Genomic DNA, 24,561 nt, shown 5'->3' with positions numbered 1-24,561 from the left:
CAACTAGGTGAGTACCCCCGCCCCGACCTTCCCCAGAGAGTGCACCCCTCCTCCCCCAGTAGGCAGGAGGGGAGGGGGTGTGGGGTGGGGGGGAGTGTGCCCCCCCCACCCCCCCGCTGCATGCAGGATGGGAGGGGAGTGTGGCCCCCCCCCCCCCAGCATGCAGGAGGGGTGGGGGAGTGTGGCCCCAGCGGGTACTAAAGTGTCATGTCTGCCTCAGGTGGGGACGTGGAACAAGAAGACCGGCGCCAATTACACCAGGACCTACCAGGAGACCCTCAAGAGAGGCGCCTTTGGTCTCCAGAACAGGACCCTCACCGTCTCCTTCGCCTACGTGAGTTATTATCTCTTGTCTTCGTTCCTCCTTCGTCTCCAGTTATTGTCTTGGTTCCTTCGTGTATGTGAGTTGTTATCAACGTGTAGTCTGGAGTCCTCCTTCGTCTGTGGAGTGGTCTCCTGAGGGTTGGTGTGGGGTTCTGTTTCCTTGCTGCTATTGCAAGCAATGTTAACAGTCTGCATGTGGCAGATTGCTGGCTAAATGCTTGCAACATCCAGCAACTACCAGACCATTGGGTGTTCACCAGGTCACTAGTCACACTATGGACGGTAGAGCGACGGTAGAGCTTCATGCAGGTCGGCGTTCAATCCCCGACCGTCCAAGTGGTTGGGCACCATTCCTTCCCCCTGAGAATGTTACCCTACTTGACCTATATCTTGACCTATACTGCAACGTTGTAGCACAGTCTGTGGCTGACCTCCCTGGCCACAGTGCTACCATATGATTGGTCTCGTCTTAGCCAATCACAACTGGGCACACGACAACCATCTTGTAACAACCTTGCAGGGGGAATTAGGCCTTCACATATACATTGCACCAGCCAGTAGGTCTATTTCCCATCAATCCGTACCCCCATGATGCACTGTAGTGTACCCCCATGATGCACTGTAGTGTACCCCCATGATGCACTGTAGTGTACCCCCATGATGCACTGTAGTGTACCCCCATGATGCACTGTAGTGTACCCCCCATGATGCACTGTAGTGTACCCCCATGATGCACTGTAGTGTACCCCCATGATGCACTGTAGTGTACCCCCATGATGCACTGTAGTGTACCCCCATGATGCACTGTAGTGTACCCCCATGATGCACTGTAGTGTACCCCCATGATGCACTGTAGTGTACCCCCATGATGCACTGTAGTGTACCCCCATGATGCACTGTAGTGTACCCCCATGATGCACTGTAGTGTACCCCCATGATGCACTGTAGTACACCCCCATGATGCACTGTAGTGTACCCCCATGATGCACTGTAGTGTTCCCCCATGATGCACTGTAGTGTTCCCCCATGATGCACTGTACCCCCATGATGCACTGTACCCCCATGATGCACTGTAGTGTACCCCATGATGCACTGTAGTGTACCCCCATGATGTACTGTAGTGTACCCCCATGATGTACTGTAGTGTACCCCCATGATGCACTGTAGTGTACCCCCATGATGCACTGTAGTGTACCCCCATGATGCACTGTAGTGTACCCACATGATGCACTGTAGTGTACCCCCATGATGCACTGTAGTGTACCCCCATGATGCACTGTAGTGTACCCCCCATGATGTACTGTAGTGTACCCCCATGATGCACTGTAGTGTTCCCCCCATGATGCACTGTAGTGTTCCCCATGATGCACTGTAGTGTACCCCCATGATGCACTGTAGTGTACCCCCATGATGCACTGTAGTGTACCCCCATGATGCACTGTAGTGTACCCCCCATGATGCACTGTAGTGTACCCCCATGATGCACTGTAGTGTACCCCCATGATGCACTGTAGTGTTCCCCATGATGCACTGTAGTGTACCCCCATGATGCACTGTAGTGTACCCCCATGATGCACTGTAGTGTACCCCCATGATGCACTGTAGTGTACCCCCATGATGCACTGTAGTGTACCCCCATGATGCACTGTAGTGTACCCCCCATGATGCACTGTAGTGTACCCCCATGATGCACTGTAGTGTACCCACATGATGCACTGTAGTGTACCCCCATGATGCACTGTAGTGTACCCCCATGATGCACTGTAGTGTACCCCCCATGATGTACTGTAGTGTACCCCCATGATGCACTGTAGTGTTCCCCCCATGATGCACTGTAGTGTTCCCCATGATGCACTGTAGTGTACCCCCATGATGCACTGTAGTGTACCCCCATGATGCACTGTAGTGTACCCCCATGATGCACTGTAGTGTACCCCCATGATGCACTGTAGTGTTCCCTCATGATGCACTGTACCCCCATGATGCACTGTAGTGTACCCCATGATGCACTGTAGTGTACCCCCATGATGCACTGTAGTGTACCCCATGATGCACTGTGGTGTACCCCCATGATGTACTGTAGTGTTCCCCCCATGATGCACTGTAGTGTTCCCCATGATGCACTGTAGTGTACCCCATGATGCACTGTAGTGTACCCCCATGATGCACTGTAGTGTACCCCCATGATGCACTGTAGTGTACCCCCATGATGCACTGTAGTGTTCCCCCCATGATGCACTGTAGTGTTCCCCATGATGCACTGTAGTGTACCCCATGATGCACTGTAGTGTACCCCCATGATGCACTGTAGTGTACCCCCATGATGCACTGTAGTGTACCCCCATGATGCACTGTAGTGTACCCCCCATGATGCACTGTAGTGTACCCCCATGATGCACTGTAGTGTACCCCATGATGCACTGTAGTGTACCCCCATGATGCACTGTAGTGTACCCCCATGATGCACTGTAGTGTACCCCATGATGCACTGTGGTGTACCCCCATGATGTACTGTAGTGTTCCCCCCATGATGCACTGTAGTGTTCCCCATGATGCACTGTAGTGTACCCCATGATGCACTGTAGTGTACCCCCATGATGCACTGTAGTGTACCCCCATGATGCACTGTAGTGTACCCCCATGATGCACTGTAGTGTACCCCCATGATGCACTGTAGTGTACCCCCATGATGCACTGTAGTGTACCCCCCATGATGCACTGTAGTGTACCCCCCATGATGCACTGTAGTGTACCCCCCATGATGCACTGTAGTGTACCCCCCATGATGCACTGTAGTGTACCCCCCCATGATGCACTGTAGTGTTCCATGATGCACTGTACCCCCATGATGCACTGTAGTGTACCCCCATGATGCTCTGTAGTGTACCCCCATGACGCACTGTAGTGTACCCCCATGACGCACTGTAGTGTACCCCCATGATGCACTGTAGTGTACCCCCATGATGCACTGTAGTGTACCCCCCATGATGCACTGTAGTGTACCCCCCATGATGCACTGTAGTGTACCCCCCATGATGCACTGTAGTGTACCCCCCATGATGCACTGTAGTGTACCCCCCCATGATGCACTGTACGGTGTACCCCCATGATGCACTGTCAGTGTACCCCCATGATGCACTGTAGTGTACCTCCCATGATGCACTTTAGTGTACCCCCATGAGCACTGTAGTGTTACCCCATGATGCACTGTAGTGTACCCCACCATGATGCACTGTAGTGTACCCCCCCATGATGCACTGTTAGTTGTACCCCCATGATGCACTGTAGGTACCCCATGAGCACTGTATGTACCCCCCATGATGCACTGTAGTGTACCCCCCATGATGCACTGTAGTGTAACCCCATGATGCACTGTAGTGTACCCCCATGATGCACTGTAGTGTACCCCCATGATTGCACTGTAGTGTACCCCCCATGATGCACTGTAGTGTACCCCCCATGATGCACTGTAGTGTACCCCCATGATGCACTGTAGTGTACCCCCCATGATGCACTGTAGTGTACCCCCATGATGCACTGTAGTGTACCCCCATGATGCACTGTAGTGTACCCCCCATGATGCACTGTAGTGTACCCCCCATGATGCACTGTAGTGTACCCCCATGATGCACTGTAGTGTACCCCCATGATGCACTGTAGTGTACCCCCCATGATGCACTGTAGTGTACCCCCCATGATGCACTGTAGTGTACCCCATGATGCACTGTAGTGTACCCCCATGATGCACTGTAGTGTACCCCCATGATGCACTGTAGTGTACCCCCATGATGCACTGTAGTGTACCCCCCATGATGCACTGTAGTGTACCCCCCATGATGCACTGTAGTGTACCCCCATGATGCACTGTAGTGTACCCCCATGATGCACTGTAGTGTACCCCCATGATGCACTGTAGTGTACCCCCATGATGCACTGTAGTGTACCCCCCCATGATGCACTGTAGTGTACCCCCATGATGCACTGTAGTGTACCCCCATGATGCACTGTAGTGTACCCCCCATGATGCACTGTAGTGTACCCCCATGATGCACTGTAGTGTACCCCCATGATGCACTGTAGTGTACCCCCCATGATGCACTGTAGTGTACCCCCCATGATGCACTGTAGTGTACCCCCCATGATGCACTGTAGTGTACCCCCCATGATGCACTGTAGTGTACCCCCATGATGCACTGTAGTGTACCCCCATGATGCACTGTAGTGTACCCCCCATGATGCACTGTAGTGTACCCCCATGATGCACTGTAGTGTACCCCATGATGCACTGTAGTGTACCCCCATGATGCACTGTAGTGTTACCCCCATGATGCACTGTAGTGTACCCCCATGATGCACTGTAGTGTACCCCCATGATGCACTGTAGTGTACCCCCATGATGCACTGTAGTGTACCCCCCATGATGCACTGTAGTGTACCCCCATGATGCACTGTAGTGTACCCCCCCATGATGCACTGTAGTGTACCCCCCATGATGCACTGTAGTGTACCCCCCCATGATGCACTGTAGTGTACCCCCCCCATGATGCACTGTAGTGTACCCCCCATGATGCACTGTAGTGTACCCCCCATGATGCACTGTAGTGTACCCCCATGATGCACTGTAGTGTACCCCCCCATGATGCACTGTAGTGTACCCCCATGATGCACTGTAGTGTTCCCCCATGATGCTACTGTAGTGTACCCCATGATGCACTGTAGTGTACCCCCATGATGCACTGTAGTGTACCCCCATGACGCACTGTAGTGTACCCCCATGATGCACTGTAGTGTACCCCCATGATGCACTGTAGTGTACCCCCATGATGCACTGTAGTGTACCCCCATGATGCACTGTAGTGTACCCCATGATGCACTGTAGTGTACCCCCATGATGCACTGTAGTGTACCCCATGATGCACTGTAGTGTACCCCCATGATGCACTGTAGTGTACCCCCATGATGCACTGTAGCGTACCCCCATGATGCACTGTAGTGTACCCCCATGATGCACTGTAGTGTACCCCCATGATGCACTGTAGTGTACCCCCATGATGCACTGTAGTGTACCCCATGATGCACTGTAGTGTACCCCCATGATGCACTGTAGTGTACCCCCATGATGCACTGTAGTGTACCCCCATGATGCACTGTAGTGTACCCCCATGATGCACTGTAGTGTACCCCCATGATGCACTGTAGTGTACCCCCATGATGCACTGTAGTGTACCCCCATGATGCACTGTAGTGTACCCCCCCCCATGATGCACTGTAGTGTACCCCCCATGATGCACTGTAGTGTACCCCCCATGATGCACTGTATGTACCCCCATGATGCACTGTAGTGTTCCCCCATGATGCACTGTAGTTCCCCCATGATGCACTGTAGTGTTCCCCCATGATGCACTGTAGTGTCCCCCATGATGCACTGTAGTGTTCCCCCATGATGTACTGTAGTGTACCCCCATGATGCACTGTAGTGTACCCCCCATGATGCACTGTAGTGTACCCCCCATGATGCACTGTAGTGTACCCCCCCCATGATGCACTGTAGTGTACCCCCCCCATGATGCACTGTAGTGTACCCCCCCCCATGATGCACTGTAGTGTACCCCCCCCATGATGCACTGTAGTGTACCCCCCATGATGCACTGTAGTGTACCCCCCCCATGATGCACTGTAGTGTACCCCCCCATGATGCACTGTAGTGTACCCCCCATGATGCACTGTAGTGTACCCCCCCCATGATGCACTGTAGTGTACCCCCCATGATGCACTGTAGTGTACCCCCATGATGCACTGTAGTGTACCCCCCATGATGCACTGTAGTGTACCCCCCATGATGCACTGTAGTGTACCCCCCATGATGCACTGTAGTGTACCCCCCATGATGCACTGTAGTGTACCCCCATGATGCACTGTAGTGTCCCCATGATGCACTGTAGTGTACCCCCATGATGCACTGTAGTGTACCCCCATGATGCACTGTAGTGCCCCCATGATGCACTGTAGCGTACCCCCATGATGCACTGTAGTGTACCCCCATGATGCACTGTAGCGTACCCCCATGATGCACTGTAGTGTACCCCCCATGATGCACTGTAGTGTACCCCCATGATGCACTGTAGTGTACCCCCATGATGCACTGTAGTGTACCCCCATGATGCACTGTAGTGTACCCCCATGATGCACTGTAGTGTACCCCATGATGCACTGTAGTGTACCCCCATGATGCACTGTAGTGTACCCCCATGATGCACTGTAGTGTACCCCCATGATGCACTGTAGTGTACCCCCCATGATGCACTGTAGTGTACCCCCATGATGCACTGTAGTGTACCCCATGATGCACTGTAGTGTACCCCATGATGCACTGTAGTGTACCCCCATGATACTGTAGTGTACCCCCATGATGCACTGTAGTGTACCCCCATGATGCACTGTAGTGTACCCCCATGATGCACTGTAGTGTACCCCCATGATGCACTGTAGTGTACCCCCATGATGCACTGTAGTGTCCCCCATGATGCACTGTAGTGTTCCCCCATGATGCACTGTAGTGTACCCCCATGATGCACTGTAGTGTTCCCCCATGATGCACTGTACCCCCATGATGCACTGTAGTGTTCCCCCATGATGCACTGTAGTGTACCCCCATGATGCACTGTAGTGTACCCCCATGATGCACTGTAGTGTTCCCCCATGATGCACTGTAGTGTTCCCCCATGATGCACTGTAGTGTACCCCCATGATGCACTGTAGTGTTCCCCCATGATGCACTGTACCCCCATGATGCACTGTAGTGTTCCCCCATGATGCACTGTAGTGTTCCCCCATGATGCACTGTAGTGTACCCCCATGATGCACTGTAGTGTTCCCCCATGATGCACTGTACCCCCATGATGCACTGTAGTGTACCCCCCATGATGCACTGTAGTGTTCCCCCATGATGCACTGTAGTGTTCCCCCATGATGCACTGTAGTGTTCCCCCATGATGCACTGTAGTGTTCCCCCATGATGTACTGTAGTGTACCCCCATGATGCACTGTAGTGTACCTCCCATGATGCACTGTAGTGTACCCCCCATGATGCACTGTAGTGTACCCCCATGATGCACTGTAGTGTACCCCCATGATGCACTGTAGTGTACCCCCATGATGCACTGTAGTGTACCCCATGATGCACTGTAGTGTACCCCCATGATGCACTGTAGTGTACCCCCCCATGATGCACTGTAGTGTACCCCCCCCATGATGCACTGTAGTGTACCCCCATGATGCACTGTAGTGTACCCCCATGATGCACTGTAGTGTACCCCCATGATGCACTGTAGTGTACCCCCATGATGCACTGTAGTGTACCCCCCATGATGCACTGTAGTGTACCCCCATGATGCACTGTAGTGTACCCCCATGATGCACTGTAGTGTACCCCCATGATGCACTGTAGTGTACCCCCATAATGCACTGTAGTGTACCCCATGATGCACTGTAGTGTACCCCCCATGATGCACTGTAGTGTACCCCCATGATGCACTGTAGTGTACCCCCCATAATGCACTGTAGTGTACCCCCATGATGCACTGTAGTGTACCCCCATGATGCACTGTACCCCCATGATGCACTGTAGTGTACCCCCATGATGCACTGTAGTGTACCCCCATGATGCACTGTAGTGTACCCCCATGATGCACTGTAGTGTACCCCCCATGATGCACTGTAGTGTACCCCCCATGATGCACTGTAGTGTACCCCCATGATGCACTGTAGTGTACCCCCATGATGCACTGTAGTGTACCCCCATGATGCACTGTAGTGTACCCCCGTGATGCACTGTAGTGTACCCCCATGATGCACTGTAGTGTACCCCCATGATGCACTGTAGTGTACCCCCATGATGCACTGTAGTGTACCCCCATGATGCACTGTAGTGTACCCCCATGATGCACTGTAGTGTACCCCCATGATGCACTGTAGTGTACCCCCATGATGCACTGTAGTGTCCCCCATGATGCACTGTAGTGTCCCCATGATGCACTGTAGTGTACCCCCATGATGCACTGTAGTGTACCCCCATGATGCACTGTAGTGTACCCCCATGATGCACTGTAGTGTACCCCCATGATGCACTGTAGTGTACCCCCATGATGCACTGTAGTGTACCCCCATGATGCACTGTAGTGTACCCCATGATGCACTGTAGTGTACCCCCATGATGCACTGTAGTGTACCCCCATGATGCACTGTAGTGTACCCCATGATGCACTGTAGTGTACCCCCATGATGCACTGTAGTGTTCCCCCATGATGCACTGTAGTGTACCCCCATGATGCACTGTAGTGTACCCCCATGATGCACTGTAGTGTACCCCCATGATGCACTGTAGTGTACCCCCATGATGCACTGTAGTGTACCCCCCATGATGCACTGTGTTCCATGATGCACTGTACCCCCATGATGCACTGTAGTGTACCCCCATGATGCACTGTAGTGTACCCCCATGATGCACTGTAGTGTACCCCCATGATGCACTGTAGTGTACCCCCATGATGCACTGTAGTGTACCCCCATGATGCACTGTAGTGTACCCCCCATGATGCACTGTAGTGTACCCCATGATGCACTGTAGTGTACCCCCATGATGCACTGTAGTGTACCCCCCATGATGCACTGTAGTGTACCCCCCATGATGCACTGTAGTGTTCCATGATGCACTGTACCCCCATGATGCACTGTAGTGTACCCCCATGATGCACTGTAGTGTACCCCCATGATGCACTGTAGTGTACCCCCATGATGCACTGTAGTGTACCCCCATGATGCACTGTAGTGTACCCCATGATGCACTGTAGTGTACCCCCATGATGCACTGTAGTGTACCCCCCATGATGCACTGTAGTGTCCATGATGCACTGTACCCCATGATGCACTGTAGTGTACCCCCATGATGCACTGTAGTGTAACCCCATGATGCACTGTAGTGTACCCCCATGATGCACTGTAGTGTACCCCCATGATGCACTGTAGTGTACCCCCATGATGCACTGTAGTGTACCCCCATGATGCACTGTAGTGTACCCCATGATGCACTGTAGTGTACCCCCATGATGCACTGTAGTGTACCCCATGATGCACTGTAGTGTACCCCATGATGCACTGTAGTGTACCCCATGATGCACTGTAGTGTACCCCCATGATGCACTGTAGTGTACCCCCATGATGCACTGTAGTGTACCCCCATGATGCACTGTAGTGTACCCCATGATGCACTGTAGTGTACCCTCATGATGCACTGTAGTGTTCCCCCATGATGCACTGTAGTGTACCCCCATGATGCACTGTAGTGTACCCCCATGATGCACTGTAGTGTACCCCCATGATGCACTGTAGTGTACCCCCATGATGCACTGTAGCGTACCCCCATGATGCACTGTAGTGTACCCCCCATGATGCACTGTAGTGTACCCCCATGATGCACTGTAGTGTACCCCCATGATGCACTGTCGTGTACCCCCATGATGCACTGTAGTGTACCCCCATGATGCACTGTAGTGTACCCCCATGATGCACTGTAGTGTACCCCCATGATGCACTGTAGTGTACCCCCATGATGCACTGTAGTGTACCCCCATGATGCACTGTAGTGTACCCCCATGATGCACTGTAGTGTACCCCCCCCCATGATGCACGGTAGTGTACCCCCCCCCCATGATGCACTGTAGTGTACCCCCATGATGCACTGTAGTGTACCCCCCCCATGATGCACTGTAATGTACCCCCCATGATGCACTGTAGTGTTCCCCATGATGCACTGTAGTGTTCCCCCATGATGCACTGTAGTGTTCCCCCATGATGCACTGTAGTGTTCCCCCATGATGCACTGTAGTGTTCCCCCATGATGTACTGTAGTGTACCCCCATGATGCACTGTAGTGTACCCCCCCCATGATGCACTGTAGTGTACCCCCCCCATGATGCACTGTAGTGTACCCCCCCCCATGATGCACTGTAGTGTACCCCCCCCCATGATGCACTGTAGTGTACCCCCCCCCCATGATGCACTGTAGTGTACCCCCCCCATGATGCACTGTAGTGTACCCCCCCATGATGCACTGTAGTGTACCCCCATGATGCACTGTAGTGTACCCCCATGATGCACTGTAGTGTACCCCCCATGATGCACTGTAGTGTACCCCCATGATGCACTGTAGTGTTACCCCCATGATGCACTGTAGTGTACCCCCCATGATGCACTGTAGTGTTCCCCCCATGATGCACTGTAGTGTACCCCCATGATGCACTGTAGTGTACCCCCATGATGCACTGTAGTGTACCCCCATGATGCACTGTAGTGTACCCCCATGATGCACTGTAGTGTTACCCCCATGATGCACTGTAGTGTTACCCCCATGATGCACTGTAGTGTACCCCCATGATGCACTGTAGTGTACCCCCCATGATGCACTGTAGTGTACCCCCATGATGCACTGTAGTGTACCCCCATGATGCACTGTAGTGTACCCCCATGATGCACTGTAGTGTACCCCCCATGATGCACTGGTAGTGTACCCCCATGATGCACTGTAGTGTACCCCCATGATGCACTGTAGTGTACCCCCCATGATGCACTGTAGTGTACCCCCATGATGCACTGTAGTGTACCCCCATGATGCACTGTAGTGTACCCCCCCATGATGCACTGTAGTGTACCCCCCATGATGCACTGTAGTGTACCCCCCATGATGCACTGTAGTGTACCCCCCATGATGCACTGTAGTGTACCCCCATGATGCACTGTAGTGTACCCCCCATGATGCACTGTAGTGTACCCCCATGATGCACTGTAGTGTACCCCCATGATGCACTGTAGTGTACCCCCCATGATGCACTGTAGTGTACCCCCATGATGCACTGTAGTGTACCCCCATGATGCACTGTAGTGTACCCCCCATGATGCACTGTAGTGTACCCCCATGATGCACTGTAGTGTACCCCCCATGATGCACTGTAGTGTACCCCCATGATGCACTGTAGTGTACCCCCCATGATGCACTGTAGTGTACCCCCATGATGCACTGTAGTGTACCCCCCATGATGCACTGTAGTGTTACCCCCCATGATGCACTGTAGTGTACCCCCATGATGCACTGTAGTGTACCCCCATGATGCACTGTAGTGTTACCCCCATGATGCACTGTAGTGTACCCCCATGATGCACTGTAGTGTACCCCATGATGCACTGTAGTGTTACCCCCATGATGCACTGTATGTCCCCCATGATGCACTGTAGTGTCCCCCATGATGCACTGTAGTGTACCCCCATGATGCACTGTAGTGTACCCCCATGATGCACTGTAGTGTTACCCCCATGATGCACTGTAGTGTACCCCCATGATGCACTGTAGTGTACCCCCCATGATGCACTGTAGTGTACCCCCATGATGCACTGTAGTGTACCCCATGATGCACTGTAGTGTTCCCCCATGATGCACTGTAGTGTACCCCCATGATGCACTGTAGTGTACCCCCATGATGCACTGTAGTGTACCCCCATGATGCACTGTAGTGTACCCCCCATGATGCACTGTAGTGTACCCCCATGATGCACTGTAGTGTACCCCCATGATGCACTGTAGTGTACCCCCCATGATGCACTGTAGTGTACCCCCATGATGCACTGTAGTGTACCCCCATGATGCACTGTAGTGTACCCCCCATGATGCACTGTAGTGTACCCCCATGATGCACTGTAGTGTACCCCATGATGCACTGTAGTGTACCCCCATGATGCACTGTAGTGTACCCCCCATGATGCACTGTAGTGTACCCCCCATGATGCACTGTAGTGTACCCCCCATGATGCACTGTAGTGTACCCCCCATGATGCACTGTAGTGTACCCCCCATGATGCACTGTAGTGTACCCCCATGATGCACTGTAGTGTACCCCCCATGATGCACTGTAGTGTACCCCCATGATGCACTGTAGTGTACCCCCATGATGCACTGTAGTGTACCCCCCATGATGCACTGTAGTGTACCCCCCATGATGCACTGTAGTGTACCCCCATGATGCACTGTAGTGTACCCCCCATGATGCACTGTAGTGTACCCCCATGATGCACTGTAGTGTACCCCCATGATGCACTGTAGTGTACCCCCATGATGCACTGTAGTGTACCCCCCATGATGCACTGTAGTGTACCCCCATGATGCACTGTAGTGTACCCCCATGATGCACTGTAGTGTACACCCCATGATGCACTGTAGTGTACCCCCCATGATGCACTGTAGTGTACCCCCATGATGCACTGTAGTGTACCCCCATGATGCACTGTAGTGTACCCCCATGATGCACTGTAGTGTACCCCCATGATGCACTGTAGTGTACCCCATGATGCACTGTACCCCCATGATGCACTGTAGTGTACCCCCCATGATGCACTGTAGTGTACCCCCCATGATGCACTGTAGTGTACCCCCCATGATGCACTGTAGTGTACCCCCATGATGCACTGTAGTGTACCCCCATGATGCACTGTAGTGTACCCCCCATGATGCACTGTAGTGTACCCCCGTGATGCACTGTAGTGTACCCCCATGATGCACTGTAGTGTACCCCCATGATGCACTGTAGTGTACCCCCCATGATGCACTGTAGTGTACCCCCCCATGATGCACTGTAGTGTTCCCCCATGATGCACTGTAGCGTACCCCCATGATGCACTGTAGTGTACCCCCCATGATGCACTGTAGTGTACCCCCCATGATGCACTGTAGTGTACCCCCCATGATGCACTGTAGTGTACCCCCATGATGCACTGTAGTGTACCCCCCATGATGCACTGTAGTGTACCCCCCCATGATGCACTGTAGTGTTCCCCCATGATGCACTGTAGCGTACCCCCATGATGCACTGTAGTGTACCCCCCATGATGCACTGTAGTGTACCCCCATGATGCACTGTAGTGTACCCCCCATGATGCACTGTAGTGTACCCCCCATGATGCACTGTAGCGTACCCCCATGATGCACTGTAGTGTACCCCCCATGATGCACTGTAGTGTACCCCCCATGATGCACTGTAGTGTACCCCCATGATGCACTGTAGTGTACCCCCATGATGCACTGTAGCGTACCCCCATGATGCACTGTAGTGTACCCCCCATGATGCACTGTAGTGTACCCCCCCATGATGCACTGTAGTGTTCCCCCATGATGCACTGTAGCGTACCCCCATGATGCACTGTAGTGTACCCCCCATGATGCACTGTAGTGTACCCCCCATGATGCACTGTAGTGTACCCCCCCATGATGCACTGTAGTGTTCCCCCATGATGCACTGTAGCGTACCCCCATGATGCACTGTAGTGTACCCCCCATAATGCACTGTAGTGTACCCCCATGATGCGCTGCAATATACCACACACAACAGTGGGGTTGTATGCGGGTCCTCACCTTCTCAAAAATCAAAATCAAATCAAATGTTTATTCAGGTAAAGTACCTACATACAAGGTGTGATACAAAAGTTGATGGACTTATAGCTAGAGCTAATACATACAATGCCTGAAGCTTTATAGCTAGAGCTAAAACATACAATGCCTGAAGCCACTATTACGCCAAGCGTTTCGGGCAGGAAAAACACTAAAGACTAAAACTTAATACTAATTGAGATTAAAGTATAAATTGTGTTTAGAAAAAAATAAAAAATAAATAAAAAAAGAGGGGGAACATGGCAGAAAAATAGTAAATATACAATTTGGTTATCAAACAGCATTGTTTAAATAGTAGACATGGGTTGACATTTAGGGATAAGGTAGGTTACAGGGAGTTAATTAGGTAGTTCTTAGTTTTTATCTTAAACTGGTTGAGAGAGGTACAGTCTTTAACATGGTTGGGAAGGTCATTCCACATTCTGGGTCCCTTGATTTGTAGAGCATTTCTAGTTTGATTAAGTCGTACTCTTGGAATATCAGATAGGTATTTGTTTCTGGTGTGGTGCTCATGGGTTCTCTTACAACCTTCTAGGAAGCTTTTAAGGTCAGAATTGACATTACAGTTCAGCGTTTTATATATATATATATATATATATATATATATATATATATATATATATATATATTATTAAATATGACCGAAAAAGTAAGATTAATAATTCTAACACGAATTTTCTCTATCTTTCTTACGTTTCTTTTTCACTGTTGATGGTAATTCAAAGATCAATTCTCCAAAATTCATTTTTATTTGGAGTATTTTGGAGAATTGGTCTTTGAATTACCATCAACAGTGAAAAGAAACGTAAGAAAGATAGAGAAAATTCGTGTTAGAATTATTAATCTTACTTTTTCGGTCATATTTAATAATATATGTCTACAGGAAAGACTGCTACCAAAATATATATATATATATATATAATTAAAGTTTGTGAGGGTACCACCTCTGGTGCCAATGTGGGGACCCATAGCCTCGGAGAAGAAAATAAAAAGTATTCAGAGGAGACCTTGTGGTTTCTCACTGAACACTAATATTATCTTCTCCTACCACCCCCATTCTTTTGTATGTACACATATATATTTACTTTATTTGAACTTTGTTACAAAAAAGGAGTTACATATGGGTTACAAAGATGGTTATGATAGGTTGTCGAGTTCCTCCAGCTCCTCAGATGGCGGGCAGGAACCCTGGATGCAGTGCGCATTTCCCCTCTGTATCGCCACACTGAGGCGCTGGAAAAGAAAGCTTGCAGCTCTCGGGTCCCTTGTTGTTTCAATGAGCCTAGAACCCAGTTCCTTCAAAAAACTGGTAGCACTTTTACCCCAGGCGCCGAGTGTCTCAGAAGCAATGGGGACAAAATTGTAGTGGTGATCCAGTTCTCTATACTTACGGGATTTGGCTGCTTCCCTGTGGGTGGCAGCATCACCTGGTTGTGCAACACTGAGGTTAATGTAGGTGTTAGCCAGGGTTGATACGCACGTGTAGTCCCATACCAACTGCTTGCCATTCTTCCAGGGGTTCACTGTGATACCATCCGGGCGACCAATAAGAGCATCAGAGTTACGGGGCGTTAGGTAACGGGGCTCTCTTTCAGCTGGGCATCCAGCTGTGGTGAGGCTCCTCTTGATGAAGCGTTAACTTCACTGTGCCTAGTGCCATCCCCCTGTGCTTTGGCAGAGTAGGCCATGGTGGCCGTACCTGTCAGCCACCACCTCGCCGCAAATACACCTATATCTGGTGTGGATTGGGGCAGCAAGGCGGAGGGCCACAGCAATTCGGAGGGCGTGTGGTGTGAGACGCGTGCCAGTTGCCGACATTGGGGTTGCTAACAGGAAATCCCCTGCATGTGGTGCTGCTACTGCTGTGAGGCGAGCAATGCCGTGTTGTGTTGTTGCAGCACCCAGGCACTCTGCAGCAACTTGGTCTACAATGGGACCATCCCAGCTGGATTGCTTGTGGGCTTTTGGGGATGGTGGTTGAGGTGATTGGCCTGCACGAGAGGCCCACTCTGTGGCACAGCGTGTAAAATTGGGATCATGTACACCTGCCAGCTGATGTAAGTGGGCAGGTAGAATTTCCTTCACAAGGTCGTCGGATGCTGATAAGGAGGACAGGAAGGCTGGAACAGCGATTTGCGTTGCTGTTCGAACTCCGAGGCCCCCAAGTCTTACGGGAAGAGAGGCTTGTTTCCACTGTAGGTCATCGAGAGAGAGGTTAAGGGCTTTTTCTAGCATTGATTTCAGTAACCGGTCATACTCACTTAGTTTTTGGCTACTGTAAGATGGTGAACACCTCAGAAAGTAGGTTAACCTGGGGAGGGACAGACATCTGGTGATGAGGTAGAGTGCATCATGAGCATCAATATCCTCAATCCTCCCATCCATCCTCTTAAGGTCGGCGATTTTCTTACCAAGGACCTCATCGATGGCTTTCAACCCCAGGGGAGCTCCTAGGAGTGTGCTGTCTTCAGGTTTAGTTTTATGGATATTTGGCAGAAGACCCTCTATTCTCTCTACGATGCCCTGGTTGGAACATATTATTTCACATTTAGAAGGGTTCAGGGTGAGGCCTAAAACTGCACCTTGCTCCTGGATTTTTCTGATGTCCTCTAGGAGGGAGTCTTGGGAACCAGCTAGGGTACCATCATCCAAGAACCAGATGTTAAGCTCGCTGGACAGGGCCTCTGTGACTTGTTTGATGACTAAGCAGAAAAGGAGAGGAGCAAGGGGGTCACCCTGTTGGACGCCTTCTCGCGAGTCAATTTCATGTTCGCCAAAAAGTAGCTTAAGATCCATACTGTAGCATGAATGTACAAAAGGGTAGAGGGAAGGGAAATGACTATGAACCGCACGGAGTACAGCATCCCTCCGCACCAAATTGAAGGCATTTTTGAAATCTAGCTTGATAAGGGCCTTTTCGTCTGTGATGTTGGCGATGAAGGCTCGAGCTGCATGGGCTGCCGCCTCACACCCTTGTGGAATGCCAAACCCGAGCTGTTTTGGCTTCAGCATGTTGGCCGCTGCATCACTAACTGTTCTTGCAGCTGCCTTTGCGACGAGACGCCGGAGAGAATTGCCCACAGCTATTGGCCTGATCCCTCCATCCTTTTTCTTTAGAGCACAGAGAGATGCTCCAAAAAAGATAGGTCTTATGGACGCTGGTATGTTGCCAGCTAGACATGTGTTGGTGAATCTGGTTAGTTCCACCAAGAGGTTCTTTGCAATGTCACCCAGTGCAGGGTTGAGCATTTGCTTGAGGTGGTTGGGTTTTAGTCCTGTGAACCCACCTGCTGATCCTGTAGGGAAGGACATGGCTGCTTTATGGACCACAGATTCAGCCACCCAGAGAGGTTCTGCTCCGGTAGCCCCCACTTGTACAATGTCGTCCTCACGCGGAGCCCTGGGTGGGTGTTTCTCCCTTAGGGCTTGAGCTGTTGCGGCATCTCTGTCGGCAATTGAGTCCTCACTGGTGATGACTCGTATTGCGCCAATAGTGTTTCCTTCTTCTATTTTCTTGGTGACTGATGTTCTGATTTTTGATGTCTCGGATATGGCACTGTTGCTCTTCCTGCCGTGGGTGTTTCTCGCGCGAGTGGGAAGGCGCACCTGGTTGTCCTCCCTGGGAAAATCATTTATAGCTTTGATGACTGAGGCAGCTAAGGTTTTGCCTCTCCTTGCAGGGGTGGCTAGACATATGTTGCCAAACATTAGGAGGTTGTGCCGTGCCATGCTTGGGTCGTTCCGTATATATATATATATATATATATATATATATATATATATATATATATATATATATATATATATATATATATATATATATATATATATATAATGTCGTACCTAGTAGCCAGAACGCACTTCTCAGCCTACTATGCAAGGCCCGATTTGTCTAATAAGCCAAGTTTTCATGAATTAATTGTTTTTCGGCAACCTAACCTACCTAACCTAACTTAACCTAACTTAACCTAACTTAACCTAACTTTTTAGGCTACCTAACCTAACCTAACCAATAAAGATAGGTTAGGTTAGGTTAGGTAGGGTTGGTTAGGTTCGGTCATATATCTACGTTAATTTTAACTCCAATTAAAAAAAATGACCTCATACATAATGAAATGGGTAGCTTTATCATTTCATAAGAAAAAAAATAGAAAAAATATAATAATTCAGGAAAACTTGGCTTATTAGGCAAATCGGGCCTTGCATAGTAGGCCGAAAAGTGCGTTCTGGCTACTAGGTACGACATATATATATATATATATATATATATATATATATATATATATATATATATATATATATATATATATATATATATATATATAAATATATATATATATAAATATATATATATATATATATAAATATATATATATATATATAAATATATATATATATAAATATATATATATATATATAAATATATATATATATATATATATATATATATATATATATATATATATATATATATATATATATGTTCAGTATTCTGTTCCTGCTAAGTTTTGTTTGTTGATTTCTGAGACCATTTTTATAATAATAATAATGTTTATTCAGGTAAAAAGTACATATAGAAAATGAGTTACAAGCAGAATGTTGGATTTAAATTTAAATTTTGCCCCGAGGGGCGAGTTTATTGGGCAGCGCCACTCATCTTGTGAGTGGACACACCGCCATAGCAGAATGTACAACACTCCCCAATAGGAAGAAAACCCGCTGGGTTGTTCATCCTGTCACTTGTACCCAGACACAGCTGGGACTTGCTTAACTGTCTCAAGTGAGCAGCTCCTCAAACAAGAAGATTAACATTTATCAACCCTTAAAAGCTTACGTTATCTTGCGGGTGCAAAATGGGGAAATCTTTTAAGAACAGTATCAATATTTGACAAATAGTGTTTTCCTAACTCAAACAATGTGGGGTTTATTATTCTACACATACTTCTGATGTCTCTCAGGTGTTCACATTCACGTAGATAGTGGTCAAGGCGGTGTCCATCACTCTCACCACAGATTCTGCAACTTCGCTGATCAACTGTTGTTTCCATTCCAAATCTCCATGGATATTTGTATCCAAGACGGATTCTCGCTATTACAGATTCTCTCCCTCGTCGTCGTCCTCTTCGGCCATACTGATTGGGATTGCCAGCTGCAACCATGTTGTACCATCGTACAGATTCACTGGTTTGTGCTTCTATCCTCCTTTCCTTGTCCTTAAAGCCACTAATACACTCAGTGTTTCGGGCAGCTCATAATATATGTTGCTCCCTAGTGCTGTATTCATCATATTCTTCTGCATTGCTTCATCGTTAACTCTAAGTGTTTCGTTATGCCTCTGACCAGACCAAAGAACAAATTGGTCTGTCATCTGTACGGCGACTAATCCATTTTCTGTTTCTCAGTTTCCATTTGGAAAGTTTGGGAGAGACTGTGTTGGTGAGCTTGCTGGGTGATGAATAAGACTGTAGACACTGGTGAGCTTGCTGGGTGATGAATAAGACTGTAGACACTGGTGAGCTGGCTAGGTGATGAATAAGACTGTAGACACTGGTGAGCTGGCTAGGTGATGAATAAGACTGTAGACACTGGTGAGCTTGCTGGGTGATGAATAAGTCTGTAGACACTGGTGAGCTTGCTGGGTGATGAATAAGTCTGTAGACACTGGTGAGCTTGCTGGGTGATGAATAAGACTGTAGACACTGGTGAGCTTGCTGGGTGATGAATAAGACTGTAGACACTGGTGAGCTTGCTGGGTGATGAATAAGACTGTAGACACTGGTGAGCTGGCTGGGTGATGAATAAGACTGTAGACACTGGTGAGCTGGCTAGGTGATGAATAAGACTGTAGACACTGGTGAGCTGGCTGGGTGATGAATAAGACTGTAGACACTGGTGAGCTTGCTGGGTGATGAATAAGACTGTAGACACTGGTGAGCTGGCTAGGTGATGAATAAGACTGTAGACACTGGTGAGCTGGCTGGGTGATGAATAAGAGTGTAGACATTGTGGTCAGTACGCCAGGCGGCTATCGTCTCTGAGGCCATATTTGAATCACAGACTCACACTCTCAGTCAGATATCTTCACATTTGTTGCACTGTTAAGTTTGTATTAGTTTTTTGGCTTTCGCAATTCTTTTAATGGGTATCCTAAAGTAGTTTGTCTAAACTTTTATCTCTTCTCTTCTCTCTCCTCTTCTCTTCTCTCTCCTCTTCTCTTCTCTCTCCTCTTCTCTCTTCTCTTCTGTCTTCTTTCTCTTCTCTCTCTCCTGTTTTCTTATCTCTCCTGTTCTTTTCTCTTTCCTGTTATCTTCTTCTTCTTCTCGTCTCTCTCTCTCTCTCTCTCTCTCTCTCTCTCTCTCTCTCTCTCTCTCTCTCTCTCTCTCTCTCGAGGAGAGAGAAAGTTACGAGGAGAGACTACGGGAATTAAACCTCACTTCGCTGGAAGACACAAGAGTTAGGGGGGACATGATCACCACATTCAAGATTCTGAAGGGAATTGATAGGGTAGATAAAGACAGGCTATTTAACACAAGGGACACACGCACTAGGGGACACAGGTGGAAACTGAGTGCCCAAATGAGCCACAGAGATATTAGAAAGAACTTTTTTAGTGTCAGAGTGGTTGACAAATGGAATGCATTAGGGGGTGATGTGGTGGAAGCTGACTCCATACACAGTTTCAAGTGTAGATATGATAGAGCCCAATAGGCTCAGGAACCTGTACACCTGTTGATTGACGGTTGAGAGGCGGGACCAAAGAGCCAGAGCTCAACCCCCGCAAACACAACTTGGTGAGTACACACACACACACACACACACACACACACACACACACACACACACACACACACACGCACAAAACGTATTCTTAAATATTTATCTATCAATTAATCATATATTAGTAACTTACATCTCATTGCATAAATGTGTCTGTTTACAACCATTGGCATTTACTGCTGGGAGCTGGTGTTACCTCACCACGACGTTCTCAAGCGTCCTCTTACTCTATCATTCATATAGTTAATCAAATTTCTCATGTAACTAGATCTCTTTGTCATCACATAGATCATACGTGATCACAATTGCCACATTTACCCTTGCAAAGTGTAATGTTATACCAATCACCTTCAACTGTAACACATTCTCATTCAATCTAAAGCATACTTCATCCTTAATCCTAATTTCTATCATTCCTGCTCGAGCATATTTAATCCAATGTCATATCTCATTCACGTTTTCTTTTAGTATTGTCTAACATAAACTAGTAAATTAAGCATTCCTTAAAATCTTTCACAACATGTATTTATTGGCTATTTATTCCTCTAACCTGGCACATAAACATACCACATGGCCTTGTGTACTACACCCTGTACACGCCACATACTCTACTAAAAGGTTTACATAGCAGTGTAGCATTTTAAGAATAATGAACTCGTCAATTATTGATTTAAAATACATCGGAAACTGGTAATGGATGCGAGTGCAAAAATACCTATGTAAACTTTGTAATAAATGTTATGTGGACAGACGGGTAAGAACTGTGATGAAGGCATAAGTCAGCATAAGTATAACACAACAGAGCAGAACTCTGTGCTCTTTGTATGAAAATAAGAAATTTAAATCATTGACTGGATAATTTATGACAAATAATTGGTGTGTAAATCAAGTCATTACTCAAATATGAATGAATCTTGCTGCAATACAGATAACACTAATGTTATCTGTATTGCAAAATGATGGGTCAAATGGGATGGATTTTGATGGGTCAAAATATAGCTGGATATTGTCACCCAAACTTACAAATGTTATAATGAAGAATTAACTTTTCGATACTTCTTGGAACATTATCAAGTCGTGTATGAGTGATAATGGTCCAGGATGGACCCATACATCGTCATGTTAATATTTTCAGATTTATGTCAGATTTGACCCGCAGAAATTCAATATAAAAATATATATAAAATCTGATGGACCCAAACATCGTCAGTTTTTTATATTTTCAGATTTGTGGCTCAAATCTGAATGTTGTGAATATTATGTTTGTAATATTAACGCAACTTAAATATTAGTTGAGGTGTAAAATATTACTTATACTACAGCTTCATAACTAGCAGAATATATGAGATAAAGTTTCGTATCTGTAATCTCACTACTTGATTGGGTGTTACTGTGTGTGTATAATCTACACTCGTGTTAATATGTATCCTTCCATGTGTCCAGGAGAGATGCGACACATCATACACAAGATGGTTCCCCAACCGGTTTTAAACCCCACCATACAACACGTAACCCATCCTCTCCCTAACTAATCTAACCCAACCGGGCCTAACACACCTAAACCCAAGCTAATACTTCCTAACCTAACGATGTGTATATAGAGGTTGTAGTAGTAGTGGTAGTAGTAGTGGTAGGAGGCATCCTTCAGTCTCATGAGACTATGGAGTTGCGCTCTGGATGTCGGTCTGGAGTGGCCTCTCCAGGGCGCAAAGCCAGGGTAGGTTGATATGGAAAAGCTGTTACCCATGCAGCAGGTGCCCCCCTCTATGGTGCTGGAAGTCTCCAATGGAAAGGCAAACGTCAATACAGTTTTAACAATAGGGAAACAAGTTTCATCCACCCGCCTTGTGTATAATTTGAGCATACTCCTACTGAACGACCCCTAACATCATGCCTCCTACACAACGACCCCTAACATCATGCCTCCTACACAACGACCCCTAACATCATGCCTCCTACACAACGACCCCTAACATCATGCCTCCTACACAACGACCCCTAACATCATGCCTCCTACACAACGACCCCTAACATCATGCCTCCTACACAACGACCCCTAACATCATGCCTCCTACACAACGACCCCTAACATCATGCCTCCTACACAACGACCCCTAACATCATGCCTCCTACACAACGACCCCTAACATCATGCCTCCTACACAACGACCCCTAACATCATGCCTCCTACACAACGACCCCTAACATCATGCCTCCTACACAACGACCCTAACATCATGCCTCCTACACAACGACCTTAACATCATGCCTCCTACACAACGACCCCTAACATCATGCCTCCTACACAACGACCCCTAACATCACGCCTCCTACAGAACGACCCCCTAACATCATGCCTCCTACACAACGACCCCTAACATCATGCCTCCTACACAACGACCCCTAACATCATGCCTCCTACACAACGACCCCTAACATCATGCCTCCTACACAACGACCCCTAACATCATGCCTCCTACACAACGACCCCTAACATCATGCCTCCTACACAACGACCCCTAACATCATGTCTCCTACACAACGACCCCTAACATCATGCCTCCTACACAACGACCCCTAACATCATGCCTCCTACACAACGACCCCTAACATCATGCCTCCTACACAACGACCCCTAACATCATGCCTCCTACACAACGACCCCTAACATCATGCCTCCTACATAACGACCCCTAACATCATGCCTCCTACAGAACGACCCCCTAACATCATGCCTCCTACAGAACGACCCCTAACATCATGCCTCCAACAGAACGACCCCTAACATCATGCCTCCAACAGAACGACCCCTAACATCATGCCTCCAACAGAACGACCCCTAACATCATGCCTCCAACAGAACGACCCCTAACATCATGCCTCCTACAGAACGACCCTAACATCATGCCTCCAACAGAACGACCCCTAACATCATGCCTCCTACAGAACGACCCCATAACATCATGCCTCCAACAGAACCATCCCTAACATCATGCCTCCAACAGAACGACCCCTAACATCATGCCTCCAACAGAACGACCCCTAACATCATGCCTCCAACAGAACGACCCCTAACATCATGCCTCCAACAGAACGACCCCTACATCATGCTGAAGGAGAGCTCGGAGCAGCTGACTGGCAATGACAGGTTCGAGGGATTCTGCATCGACCTGCTGAACGAGATCGCCAGCATCCTCAAGTTCAACTACACCCTGGTGCCTGTGCCGGAGAACAAGTACGGCAACAAGAACAGGACCACGGGCGAGTGGAACGGCATGATCAGGGAGCTGCTCGAGCAGGTGGGTGTGTGGTGAGGGAGCAGGTGTGGAGAAGGGGAGCAGGGGGGCAGGTGTGGATGTGTGGAGAGGGGGAGCAGGTGTGGAGGCGTGGAGAGGGGGGGGCAGGTGTGGATGTGTGGAGAGGGGGAGCAGGTGTGGAGAAGGGGAGAAGGGGGGCAGGTGTGGATGTGTGGAGAGGGGGGGGGCAGGTGTGGATGTGTGGAGAGGGGGAGCAGGTGTGGGTGTGTGCAGGGGGAGCAGGTGTGGGAGTGTGGAGAGGGGGAGCAGGTGTGGGTGTGTGGTGAGGGAGCAGGTGTGGAGAAGGGGAGAAGGGGGGCAGGTGTGGATGTGTGGAGAGGGGGGGGCAGGTGTGGATGTGTGGAGAGGGGGAGCAGGTGTGGGTGTGTGCACGGGGAGCAGGTGTGGGTGTGTGGAGAGGGGGAGCAGGTGTGGGTGTGTGCAGAGGGGGAGCAGGTGTGGGTGTGTGCAGAGGGGGAGCAGGTGTGGATGTGTGGAGAGAGGGAGCAGGTGTGGGTGTGTGCAGAGGGAGCAGATGTGGGGGTGTGGAGAGGGGGAGCAGGTGTGGGTGTGGGGAGAGGGAGCAGGTGTGGAAAGGGGTAGCAGGTGTGGGTGTGTGGAGAGGGAGCAGGTGTGGGTGTGTGGAGAGGGGAAGCAGGTGTGGATGTGTGGAGA

At 49.0% G+C, this 24,561-nt stretch overlaps 1 protein-coding gene across 4 annotated transcripts in view; it reads left to right on the top strand.

Moving 5' to 3' along the window:
- The window catches only part of LOC123755291 (glutamate receptor ionotropic, kainate 2), a gene marked incomplete at its 5' end in the record, with an annotated part of 203,733 nt that overhangs the window by 150,698 nt on the left and 28,474 nt on the right, over positions 1-24,561 (top strand). For all 4 annotated transcript variants that reach the window (XR_011229217.1, XM_069327922.1, XM_069327921.1 and 1 more), the window contains 2 exon segments: positions 221-334; positions 23,683-23,889. Coding sequence is in view for 3 of the 4 variants with exons in the window: in XM_069327922.1 (XP_069184023.1) it covers positions 221-334; positions 23,683-23,889 (321 nt within the window).

The sequence above is a fragment of the Procambarus clarkii genome, chromosome 20 (genome assembly GCF_040958095.1).
Source record: "Procambarus clarkii isolate CNS0578487 chromosome 20, FALCON_Pclarkii_2.0, whole genome shotgun sequence".
Classification (NCBI taxonomy): domain Eukaryota; kingdom Metazoa; phylum Arthropoda; class Malacostraca; order Decapoda; family Cambaridae; genus Procambarus; species Procambarus clarkii.
The sequence above is the reverse complement of the archived record's forward strand: the minus strand, read 5'-3'. Positions and strand labels throughout refer to the sequence as shown.